At 54.1% G+C, this 12,821-nt stretch overlaps 1 protein-coding gene across 1 annotated transcript; it reads left to right on the forward strand.

Moving 5' to 3' along the window:
• The first annotated feature begins 3,408 nt into the window (after positions 1-3,408).
• On the forward strand, positions 3,409-12,450 carry LOC144953411 (uncharacterized). Its single transcript, XM_078883990.1, has 6 exons — positions 3,409-3,527; positions 7,130-7,468; positions 7,754-8,062; positions 9,286-9,405; positions 9,698-9,778; positions 11,377-12,450. The coding sequence occupies exons 1-6, from the start codon at positions 3,452-3,454 to the stop codon at positions 11,544-11,546; spliced, it is 1,095 nt and encodes a 364-aa protein (XP_078740116.1). The 5' UTR covers positions 3,409-3,451; the 3' UTR covers positions 11,547-12,450.
• Positions 12,451-12,821: the final 371 nt, after the last annotated feature.

A 12,821-nucleotide genomic window follows, 5' to 3' on the forward strand; every position in this document is an offset into this window, starting at 1 on the left:
AGAAATTCCTCCGGTACTGAAGACTCCACTAACTACGTAGTCGAAATAGATGTTAAACAATGTGGGAGCCAGAGGACATCCCTGTCGCACCCCAAGGTGAACAGGGAATGGCTCCGACTCCCGGCCACGTAGTTTTACCCGGGCCCGCTCACCATCATGAAGGTCCTTAATGATCGTGAGCAGAGGGTCAGGGACTCCAAAAGCACGAAGAACAACCCAGAGCCCAGGCCTACTAATGGTATCATAGGCCTTGACCAGGTCAATAAAGCAGAGATGTAGGTCTTGTTGGAATTCCCTACATCTCTGCTGTAGCAGACGGACAGAAAATATGGCATCTATGCAGGACCGCCCTTTCCTGAAACCACATTGGGGCTCCGCAAGCCTCTCCTGGCGAATGGCGGTTTTTGTTGTTGTGTTTGAGTGTCTGTGTGTGAGTGTGTCTGTGTGTGAGTGTGTCTGTGTGTGAGTGTGTGTGTGAGTGTGTCTGTGTGTGAGTGTCTGTGTGTGTCTGTGTGTGAGTGTGTGTGTGAGTGTGTCTGTGTGTGAGTGTGTCTGTGTGTGAGTGTGTCTGTGTGTGTGTCTGTGTGTGTGTTGAGTCTGTGTGTGAGTGTGTCTGTGTGTGAGTGTCTGTGTGTGTGTCTGTGTATGAGTGTCTGTGTGTGAGTGTCTCTCTGTGTGCGAGTGTGTCTGTGTGACACACTCACACACAGAGAGACACACACAGACCGCATTACAGTGTGAGGGGCTCACGGATCCTTCCTTGAAAGATCTGGACACAGTCCCATCGGTGATTGCCTTGGCTGGGCCACGCAGCCACGGCATGCCCCTGCAGCTTCTGTTTGGCCGCATAGAGGGGGCTAAACAGACACGGCACGGGCTGGAAAAGTGATGGAGTGATGGGTGAGTGGGTGGGTCAGTGGGTGGGTGAGTGGGTGGGTGAGTGGGTGAATTGGTGGGTGGATGAGTGGGTGGGTGGGTGAATGGGTGGGTGGGTGTGGGGGTGAGTGAGTGGGTGGGTGAGTGAGTGAATGGGTGAGTGGGTGGGTGAGTGAGTGGGTGAGTGAGTGGATGGGTGAGTGAGTTAGTGAGTGGGTGAGTGGGTGGGTGAGTGAGCGGGTGGGTGGGTGAGTGGGTGAGTGGGTGGGTGAGTGAGTGGGTGAGTGAGTGGGTGAATTGGTGGATGGGTGGGTGAGTGGGTGGGTGGGTGAATGGGTGGGTGGGTGTGGGGGTGAGAGAGTGGGTGAGTGGGTGGGTGAATTGGTGGATGGGTGGGTGAGTGGGTGGGTGAGTGAGTGGGTGGGTGGGTGAGTGAGTGGGTGAATTGGTGGGTGGGTGAATGGGTGAGTGAGTGGGTGGGTGGGTGGGTGAGTGGGTGAGTGAGTGGGTGAGTGAGTGGGTGGGTGAATTGGTGGGTGGGTGAGTGAGTGGGTGTGTGGGTGGGTGAGTGGGTGGGTGGGTGGGTGTGTGAGTGAGTGAATGTGTGTGGGTGGGTGAGTGGGTGTGCGAGTGAATGAGTGAGTGGGTGAGTGGGTGGGTGAGTGAGTGAGTGGGTGAGTGGGTGGGTGTGTGAGTGAATGAGTGAATGTGGGTGAGTGGGTGGGTGTATGAGTGAATGTGTGGGTGCGTGCGCGTGCTATAAAGACGGCCCATTGTCCGAAACGTCTCCTATAGAATACAAGCAATTATATAACCCTTAACGGCCTCACACACATACAATACAAAGACAAAGCTCCCCCGTATAGCCTTAACAGGCTATTAGGGCAAGGATGGTGGTGGTGGGTGGGTGGTGGTGGGTGGGGTGGGTGGTGGGTGGGTGTTGTGGGTGGTGGTGGGTGGTAGGTGGTGGGTGGGGGTGGGTGGTGGTGGGTGGTGGTGGGTGGGGTGGTAGGTGGGGTGGGTGGGGTGGGTGTTGTGGGTGGTGGATGTTGGTGGGTGGGTGGTGGTGGTGGGTGGGTGGTGGGTGTTGTGGGTGGTGGTGGGTGGTAGGTGGTGGGTGGTGGTGGGTGGTAGGTGGTGGGTGGTGGTCGGTGGTGATGGTCGGTGGTGGTGGGTGGTGGTGGGTGGGTGTTGTGGGTGGTGGGTGGTAGGTGGTGGGTGGGTGGTGGTGGTGGGTGGGTGTTGTGGGTGGTGGGTGGTGGATGTTGGTGGGTAGGTGTTGTGGGTGGTGGATGTTGGTGGGTGGGTGGTGGTGGTGGGTGGGTGTTGTGGGTGGTGGATGTTGGTGGGTGGGTGTTGTGGGTGGTGGATGTTGGTGGGTGGGTGGGCGATCTGCGTCTTTGTCTCTGGCGTGTGCGTCAGCATTGCTGTGCCCTGCACCAGCGTTGGCATGGAGGATGATGGGGGTTACGGGGTTGTTGGGGGGGGGGTTGTGGGGGGGGGGGTTGTGGGGGGGTGTGGGGGGGATGGGGGGGTGGGAGGTGGGGGGGGGTTGTGGGGGCTGACGGAATTCGTCTCAAGAAGCCAGGGCCTCATTATCATCAAGCAGAGGCAGCATCGTCACCACCACCACCACCACTGTCGCCTCCACTGTCACCACCACTACCACCACTACTATCATCACCACCACTACCATCACCACCACTATCACCACCACCACTACCACTGTCACCACCACCACCACTGTCGCCTCCACTGTCACCACCACTACCACCACTACTATCATCACCACCACTACCATCACCACCACTATCACCACCACCACTGTCACCACCACCACTGTCACCACTGTCACCACCACTACCACCACTACCACCACCACTGTCGCCACCACTATCACTACCACTACCACCACTGTCACCACCACTACCACCACCACTATCACTACCACTACCACCACTGTCACCACCACTACCACCACCACTGTCGCCACCACTACCATCACCACCAGCACTATCACTGTCACCACCACTACCACCACTACTATCACTACCACTACCATCGCCACCACTATTACCACCACTATCGCCACCACTATCAACACCACTACCACCACCATTACCACCACTATCACCACCACCAGCACTATCATCGTCACAACCACTCAGACAACAGAGACAAACACACACAGACACACACAGAGACACAGACACACACATATAAAGACACACACACAGTGACACACACACAGTGACACACACTCACACACAGTGACACACACACAGTGACACACAGTGACGCACACAGTGACACACACTCACAGTGACACACACAGTGACACACACACAGTGACACACACTCACAGTGACACACAGTGACACACACTCACACACAGTGACACACTCACAGTGACACACACACACAGTGACACACACTCACACACAGTGACACACACTCACAGTGACACACAGTGACACACACACACTCACAGTGACACACACTCACAGTGACACACACAGTGACACACACACACTCACAGTGACACACACAGTGACACACACAGTCACAGGGTGTCATGGCGAGGGTCTCTCTGCTGCTTCTCGTCCTGAGTTTTGACTTCACTCCGAGAGCCACGAGCAGCCTCAAGTCAGGTGACCTCCACCTCGTCACGTGTTCACCACCACGTCACGTGTTCACCACCACGTCACGTGTTCACCACCACGTCACGTGTTCACCACCACGTCACGTGTTCACCACCACGTCACGTGTTCACCACCACGTCACGTGTTCACCACCACGTCACGTGTTCACCACCACGTCACGTGTTCACCACCACGTCACGTGTTCACCACCACGTCACGTGTTCACCACCACGTCACGTGTTCACCACCACGTCACGTGTTCACCACCACGTCACGTGACTAGCCATGCGGGCTACATGACCCAGCCAACGCAGCCTTGCCTGCCGGAGGAGCTCACCGTTGGGACTTTGCCCAGATCTTTCAAGGATTTGTGAGCTCCTCACACAATCCAGCCTGCAGGTTACACCCAGGATGGATAGTAGGCAGGCCAGCCTGAATGTTTATAACTGGTGAAGATGCTCCATTAGGGGGGTCCACGTTTCGCACGCGTAGAGAAGGGAGGGAATGACCGTGGCCGAGAAGACCTGAAGCTTCGTGCGGAGCGACAGACCAGGTAGCTTCCACACAGCGTTACGCAACCGATGAAAAGACATTGCCGCTCGACTGATTCGGAGTGAGACCACTGCTGTTAAACTGGAGCCGGTCATGAGCACACTGCCCAGGTATGGGAAACTCTCCACTCTCTCCACTACTGCCCCATCACCGATTGGGAGTTGTGGGGGTGGAGTGTCCGATGGTACAAAATACCTAGGCAGGTGCTTAGTTTTGGTGGGGCTGATGGTAAGGCCCCACCTCTTAGTGGCACCTAGGCCTCGGCAAGGTAAGGTAAAAGTTAAACGGTAAAAACAACGAGCCTACCTTTACCCTACCTTTTACCTTACCACGATACAATCACTCTACCCTACCTTTTACCCTTTAGCAGGTAAGGTACAAGTTAAACGGTAAAAAACAAAGAGCCTACCTTTACCCTACCTTTACCCTTTCCGCATACAAATTACCCGATTACAGGGTAATTACTAGGGAACTACTACACATGAACAAGGTTTATAACGGTAAATACTATAAGGTAGAGCGCTTTAATCATATACAATACTCTCGATGATTCCAATGTTACACGCTTTCTTTTAACTCACTCTGTCTGTTGTTGTTGTTGTCGTCCTCAAATCCTGCAACTCAATTTTAACCCACTTCCCAATGTGGTATCGACTGCAAAAACTTGGTATACTTGTGTCATACTGATGACAACACGATATTCTGTCATAAAAAAATAGAAAACATAAATTCTAGATGTGAAGCTTTCGTGACTGCAATGATTCATACGCTTGGGTTTTTCGGTAAAGTCACGTAGGTAGAAAATAAATAATAAAAATCTAATTGAAATAATAGAAATACAATAAAAAATCACGACGTTTCCATGAACTGAGTTGCATCTGTGGTGAATCATAAACCGAGTTGCATCTGTGGTGATTGTTACATTGGGGAAACGAAACGTCATGTCTCTGATCGTGTCCGCGAGCACAAGTCAGATCTGAAACACGGCAAAATTGAGCCTTCAGCCGTTGCCGATCATCAGAGGTCGCAACCGGGTACCCGATACCCGTACCCTACCCGATACCCGGCTACCCGTACCCAGCCCTGGTGCGGCCGGGTACGGGTAGGCCGTGAGTCACTGGTGAGTCACCGTTTGTCACTCATTTCCCAACGTCTCGTCTCTTCTCACAATTCAAGTTCCTAGAATCAACCCACCCGCGCCTGCAACATGGCTTCATCCCAGAGGTCGCAATCGGGTACCCGTACCCTACCCGATACCCGGCCGGGTATGGGTAGCCAGGTATCGGGTAGGGTACCCGTTTGCGACCCTGGTGCGGCCGGGTACGGGTACGGAATCAAAACCCGTTTGCGACCTCTGCCAATCATTGCTACAACGATGTGGATTCCCATGATATTGTCTTTTCTGAGACCAAGGTGCTCTGCAAACCTTCTGGCTACCATCAGAGGTTTGTACACGAAGCCATCCAGATATACAAACACAGACATCACTTCAACCGTGATGATGGGTACAAACTGAGTAATCATTGGAAAGATGTTATTAACTATACAAAAAAGATTTAACTGCACATATTTGGACCATCTTATTTGACAGGTACTATTCTATAGTGATAGGTTTTTACCCTTTCAACTGTTACAAAAACTGACACCTTTATACAAGGCACCATGTTTGCAATAACCACAACACAAGCAGTCAAATGTTTATTTTTGTTTGCATTTTGACTGCTTGTGTTGTGGTTATTGCAAACATGATGCCTTGTATAAAGGTGTCAGTTTTTGTACCAGTTGAAAGGGTAAAAACCTATCACTATATTTTGCCACTGGTAAAGGAGATGTCTCACAGGTACTATTCTACGTTACCGAGTGTTGACATCCCCAGCGTTTAACAACAACTCTCCTCTCCTCTGTTGTATTTGGATTGTCAACCAACACCGGGTCAAACATCAACAAGATGCACCAACTGGTCTCTTTTAGCCCCGCCCACCCCCCCCAACACGTTCCACTCATTGGCTACCATTCAGATAAGCCCCTCCCCCTTCCCTCCCCCCCCCCTTAAACTTGTATTTAAGATCTTGTCTCTTGGATTTTTGCCTCACTTGATGCAGTAATTTTAGCTGTGACGGTCCCACCTGATGACGGAGACTTGTGTTGCCTCCGAAACGTCGTGATTAATTTTTTTTATTTCTATCATTATTTCAATTAAATTTTTATTATTTATTTATTACCTACGCGACTTTACCGAAAAACCTAAGAGTAAGAAAACATGTACTTTAAAACATTATTTTTTATGTTTCGGCTTGGGTCTAATTGTCCACGCTCAACTGACGTTGGCTGTAATTGGCCACGGTCCCTTACATCATGGCAAGCTTCGGGGCCACTTCCTGGAGTCGTGGAGTTCTGCCATTACGAGTACAGTTATACCTCGGTTCTTTACCCGGTAAAAAGGGTAAATTACCTTACCTTGCCGAGGCCCCACCTCTTAGTGGCAAGCTCCAGGTTCAGCAGCAGCGTCTCCAACTCCTCCTCTGAGTGAGCAGCAATTACCAGATCATCGGCATACATAACGTGGTTGACCAATAAGGGAGCCATCCCTTGACGGCACCCGGGCATCGATCAACCTCCCATTGTATCTGTACCAAATGGAAATTCCTCTGGTACAGCTATTGAAGGCCTCACGAACTACGTGGGGTCTGTGCAGGACCGCCCTTTCCTGAAGCCGCATTGGGGCTCCGCAAGCCTCTCCTCAGCGTGCCTGGCAAGGCGGCGATGTTGAATCATCCTTGCCGGGACCTTTCCCGGCCTCACATACTGAGGAGTGAGATGCCCCTGTAGTTGTTACAGTCCGTCACCACTACCACATCCTCCATCACCACCACCACCCGCCACCACCACCACCACCGTGACCACCTCCACCACCGCCACCACCGTGACCACCACCACCACCACCGTGACCACCACCACCACCGTGACCACCACCACCGTGACCGCCACCACCGCCACCACCACTGAGCTGGTGACCTCAGCATTCCACCAATGTCCTCCCCCCCCCTGTCCCCGCCCAGTGAGCGTGCTGGAGCATTGCGGCGGCTTCGTCCGGGCCGACGGTGCCGTGCTGGCGAGCGCCCGCGCCGTGTGGCACCGTGGGGGTAGTGGTGGTGGTGACGACGACGACGGTGGTGGTGTTGGTGGTGGTGGTGCCACGTCCCGCTGCACGGTGACGCTGCTTGCCGCGTCGCCCCGCGACCGCCTCGCCTTCCGCCTGCGCCTCCTGGGCACGGACGACGAGGAGGTGGAGGTGGTGGAGGAGGTGGTGGAGGAGGAGGTGGTGGTGGAGGAGGTGGAAGCCGGAGATGGACTCACGAGGGTTGATGACTTTCGCAGCACGGAGGAGCCCACGACTCGTTCCGGGCACGTGGCCGCTACCACCACCACCACCACTCCCAAATACACCACCACCAACAACAATCCCAAATACACCGCCACCACCACCACTCCCATTGCCAACACAAGCGTGACCGCTGACGATTTCAATCCCAACTCTGCCACCGCCACCACCGTCACAGCCGCCACCACCGCCACCACCGCCGCCACCACCACGACCACCACCACCGCCGCCACCACCACCACGACGACCACCACCACGACCACCACCACCACCACCATCACCGCCACCGCCGCGTGGCCAGGCGCGGGCTGTGAGGGGCGCGTCTTCTTGCTGCTGTTGGACGGGGCGGGAGACGCCTCGCCGCCCCTTCCCGGAGGGGCGCTGTGCCCCGCTGGCGGCCACGGGGGCGACGGCCACGGTGGTGGCGGCGGTGGTGGCCACGGTGGTGGCCACGGTGGTGGCGGTGGTGGTGACCTGCGGCGGGAGTCGACGGGCCCGGCGCTCACTCTGTCCCTCGTGCTGCGAGGAACTGGCTCCGCCCACCGCCGCCATCGCCACCACGTGACCACGCGCCTCACATTCCTTGCCGACGTCACTTCCTTCCGGCCAGGTGCGGACCCCGTGGGTGTCTCTGTGTGGTGGCGAGTCTGCGGGTCTGTGTGGTGGTGAGTCTATGAGTCTCTGTGTGGTGAGTCTGTGAGTCTCTGTGTGGTGAGTCTGAGTCTCTGTGTGGTGAGTCTATGGGTCTCTGTGTGGTGAGTCCGGCAAAAACAACCCCCTACCTCCTCGTGGTGCCGGACGGGCAACGCTGTGGTGGGCAGTGCCGTGGGGGTGAGGGCCAACTGAGATTGGCCTCTCCCCTCATGGCGTCTGTGACCACCACAGCGGCCAAATGGGGGCTCTGGACGGGTGTGAGGGGCTGGTAACCCCTCCACCTTCAATTTGGCGGAGCCAGGAGATTGACATTTTCCCTCGGGGCTCCTCCAGAAACAACAAGAAACCACTGCGGGTGGCCACATGGAATGTTCGAGCGCTCACCGCGGAGGAGAGGCTGCCACTCCTCTGTCAGGAGCTGGACCATTACCGCCTGGATCTCTGTGGTATTCAGGAGGTCCACGGGACCGGCACTAGCACTCTTTAAGAAGAAGGTGGACCGCACAGACTGTAACAACTACAGGGGCATCTCACTCCTCAGTGTGCCGGGAAAGGTCCTGGTAAGGATTATTCAACATCGCCTTGCTAGGCACTCTGAGGAGAGGCTTGCAGAGCCCCAATGCGGTTTCAGGAAAGGGCGGTCCTGCACAGATGCCATATTTTCTGTCCGTCTGCTACAGCAGAGGTGTAGGGAATTCCAACAAGACCTACGTCTCTGCTTTATTGACCTGGTCAAGGCCTATGATACCATTAGTAGCGGAGCCTTTCCCTGTACACCTTGAGGTGCGACAGGGATGTCCTCTGGCTCCCACATTATTTAACATCTATTTCGACCACGTAGTTCGTGAAGCCTTCAATAGCTGTACCGGAGGAATTTCCATCTGGTACAGATACAATGGGAGGCTGTGTGGTGAGTCTATGGGTCATTGATGGTGTTGTTGATGCTGTTGTTGATGCTGTTGATGGTGATGTTGTTGTTGATGTTGTTGTTGATGATGTTGTTGTTGATGTTGTTGTTGATGATGTTGTTGTTGATGTTGTTGTTGATGTTGTTGTTGATGATGTTGTTGTTGATGTTGTTGATGTTGTTGTTGATGTTGTTGTTGATAATGTTGTTGATGTTGTTGTTGATGATGTTGTTGATGTTGTTGATGTTGTTGTTGATGTTGTTGATGGCAGCAAGCGACTGTGGTCGCTACTTCCGCTGCGCCAGCCGCCTCTGCGTGCCCTGGGCCCTCGTGTGCGACGCGCTGCGATTGGACAACTGCGGCGACCAATCAGACGAGGCCCATTGTCCAGGTGGGTGGCACCACGTGGCACCACGTGACACTACAGAGCACCACGTGGTCCCCACCGTTGGGTCTCCCAGCCAATGGTGGCAGAGCGGCTAATCTGTGAGTTTCTATGGGTGTTTCCATGGGTCTATGGGTGTCTCTGTGGGTGTCTCTGTGGGTGTCTCTGTGGGTGTCTCTGTGGGTGTCTCTATGGGTCTGTGGGTGTGCTGTGTCACGTGCTGCGTGTCACGTGCTGCGTGTCACGTGTCACGTGCTGCGTGTCACGTGCTGTGTCACGTGTCACGTGCTGCGTGCAGGCCTGGAGTTTGTACAGAGAGGAGCCGGGCTCCAGCCGACGCCCGAAGTGGATTTCCCGAGGACGGCGCTGCAGCCCTGGGGTGAGGGTGGCCGTGCGGTGGTGGTGGCGGTGGCCTCTGACTCGACGGGGCCGAGTTCGAGCCCTGGGTCTGGGTGTCTCTCACTCCGACTCTCATCTTCAGGGGCTTCGTCATGGCCGTATCGATGGGTTCATCATGCCGTGTCCATTGTATAAGGGTCGTGTCAGAGACGCTAAGATCCTGGGCTCACGCCCTGGGTCTGGGTGCCTGTCAGGGATTGAACCCAGAACCTCGTTATGCACCCCCTTGAGAGGGTTTCAACAATACCAGCTGAGCCACCATTACCACTACCATCACCACTACCAGCACCATCACCAGTACCATCATCACCACCACTACCATCACCACCACTACCACTATCACCATCACCACTACCAGCACCATCACCACTACCATCACCACCACCATTACACTACCAGCACCATCACCACCATCACCACTACCATCACCACTACCAGCACCATCACCACTACCATCACCACCACCATTACACTACCAGCACCATCACCACCACCATCACCACTACTACCACTACCACCACCATCACCACTACCATCACCACTACCAGCACCATCACCACTACCATCACCATTACACTACCAGCACCATCACCACCATCACCATCACCACTACCACCAGCACCATCACCACCACCAGCACCATCACCACCACCATCACTCCTTCCAATTCTACCACCACTATAACCATCACCACCACTCCTTCAAATACCACCACCACTATCACCGGCACCACCACTATCACCACCAATACCACAACCACCACTTCGCCACTAAGTGCTGGTGACGTCACCACGACGCTTGTGCCAGGCTAGGTGCACTTTGAAGCCACGTGAAGTGTCAAACGCCCGCTGGCAGGAGGTCGCGGGACAGACCCAGCAGGTGCCACGGGTTGACCAACTGAGATGAGTGGCCGATGCACCCCCACCTGTGCCCCCTACTGTGCCAACTTGCTGTATTTTAGCCGCCCGGTGCTCTGCTCGTTGTTGTGAGCATTACCAACTCGGGCATTGAAGTCACCCAACAAGATGACTCTGTCCCGAGTGGCCACTTTAGCCAGCACCTGTGACAGGAGGTCATAGAAGGCATTTGACTCATCGTCCTTACCTGCATCCCTCCACGGATGTTCGTCTTCGGTGGGGGCATAAGTAACCACGACCACCACTCCTCGCCTCCGGTCGATGGGAAGGCGAGCCCACAGTAGCCTGGGGCTTACAGCTTCCCACACCTCACCGTCACGCTCCCACGCCCCCTTCATTATTTTGTTCAGAAGAAGAGCCACACCCTGTTGTTTGGCAGTCTCCTGCCCCGAGTAGAGGACTGTCCACCCCTCATGGTGGCAGGAGCCAGAGCCGGTCCACCGGACCTCCTGAATGCCACAGAGATCCAGGCGGTACCGGTCCAGCTCCCGACAGAGGAGTGGCAGCCTCTCCTCCGCAGTGAGCATTCAAACATTCTACGTGGCCATCCGCCTCCGGTTGACGGGAAGGCGAGCCCACAGTAGCCTGGGGCTCACGGCTTCCCACACCTCACCGCCACCATCACCACCTCCCCCTCTCTCTCTCTCTCCCTGTCGCCCAGTGCTGGGGGTGTCGCTGCTGGCGCTGTCAGCGCTGCTGCTGCTGCTGCTCGTGGGCTGTGGCTGGGCGCCTGCCTGGTGCGCCTGGCGCTGTGCACCACGATCTCGCCACACCGCCATGCAGACACCACCACAACCACCACCACCACCACCACTACGACCACAACTATGACCACCACAACCACCACTACAACAACCACTATGACCACCACTATGACCATCCAACCACTACGACCACCACAACCATCACTACAACAACCACAACCACCACAACAACCACTATGACCACCACTACAACCACCACTATGACCACCACAACGAATACCACTATAACCATCACAACCATAACCACTATAACCTCAATCACTACAACCATAACCACAACCACCATAACCACAACCACCACTACAACCATAACCACTACAATCACTTCAACTACAACCACGACTATAATCACCACCACTACACCCAGCACAACCACAACCACCCCAATCATAACCACCACTAATCACCACCACTACAACCCCAACCACTACTAATCATCACCACTACAACCACCACTATGACCACCACTATGACCATCACAACCATCACGACCACCACAACAACCAGAACCACCACAACAACCACTATGACCACCACTATGACCACCACAACCATCACTACAACCACCACAACGAATACCACTATAACCATCGCAACCATAACCACTATAACCTCAATCACTACAACCATAACCACAACCACCATAACCACAACCACCACTACAACCATAACCACTACAACCACTTCAACTACAGCCACCACTATAACAACCACCACTACACCCAGCACAACCACAACCACCACCACCCCAATAACCACTCCAATCATAACCACCACTAATCACCACCACTACAACCCCAACCACTACTAATCATCACCACTACAACCACTACAACCACAACCCAAAGATCCGTATAGCCTCTAGCAGGCTCTAGGGGCAAGTGCTGTTAGTAGCGAGTAGCAGCACCTACAGTGAGGGAAAAAAGTATTTGATCCCCTGCTGATTTTGTACGTTTGCCCACTGACAAAGAAATGATCAGTCTATAATTTTAATGGTAGGTTTATTTGAAGTGAGATACAGAATAACAATAACAAAATCCAGAAAAACGCATATCAAAAATGTTATAAATTGATTTGCATTTTAATGAGGGAAATAAGTATTTGACCCCCTCTCAATCAGAAAGATTTCTGGCTCCAAGGTGTCTTTTATACAGGTAACGAGCTGAGATTAGGAGCACACTCTTAAAGGGAGTGCTCCTAATCTCAGCTTGTTACCTGTATAAAAGACACCTGTTCACAGAAGCAATCAATCATATTCCAAACTCTCCACCATGGCCAAGACAAAAGAGCTCTCCAAGGATGTCAGGGACAAGATTGTAGACCTACACAAGGCTGGAATGGG

This window comes from Lampetra fluviatilis, chromosome 76, assembly GCF_964198595.1.
Source record: "Lampetra fluviatilis chromosome 76, kcLamFluv1.1, whole genome shotgun sequence".
Classification (NCBI taxonomy): Eukaryota; Metazoa; Chordata; class Hyperoartia; order Petromyzontiformes; family Petromyzontidae; genus Lampetra; species Lampetra fluviatilis.

Excerpts from the sequence above, each read along its gene's own strand:
- LOC144953411 (XM_078883990.1), top strand. The coding sequence starts at position 3,452 with ATGGCGAGGGTCTCTCTGCTGCTTCTCGTCCTGAGTTTTGACTTCACT. Across the intron at positions 9,406-9,697 it reads AGACGAGGCCCATTGTCCAG|GCCTGGAGTTTGTACAGAGA; the intron begins GTGGGTGGCACC and ends TGCTGCGTGCAG. Across the intron at positions 9,779-11,376 it reads GACGGCGCTGCAGCCCTGGG|TGCTGGGGGTGTCGCTGCTG; the intron begins GTGAGGGTGGCC and ends CCTGTCGCCCAG.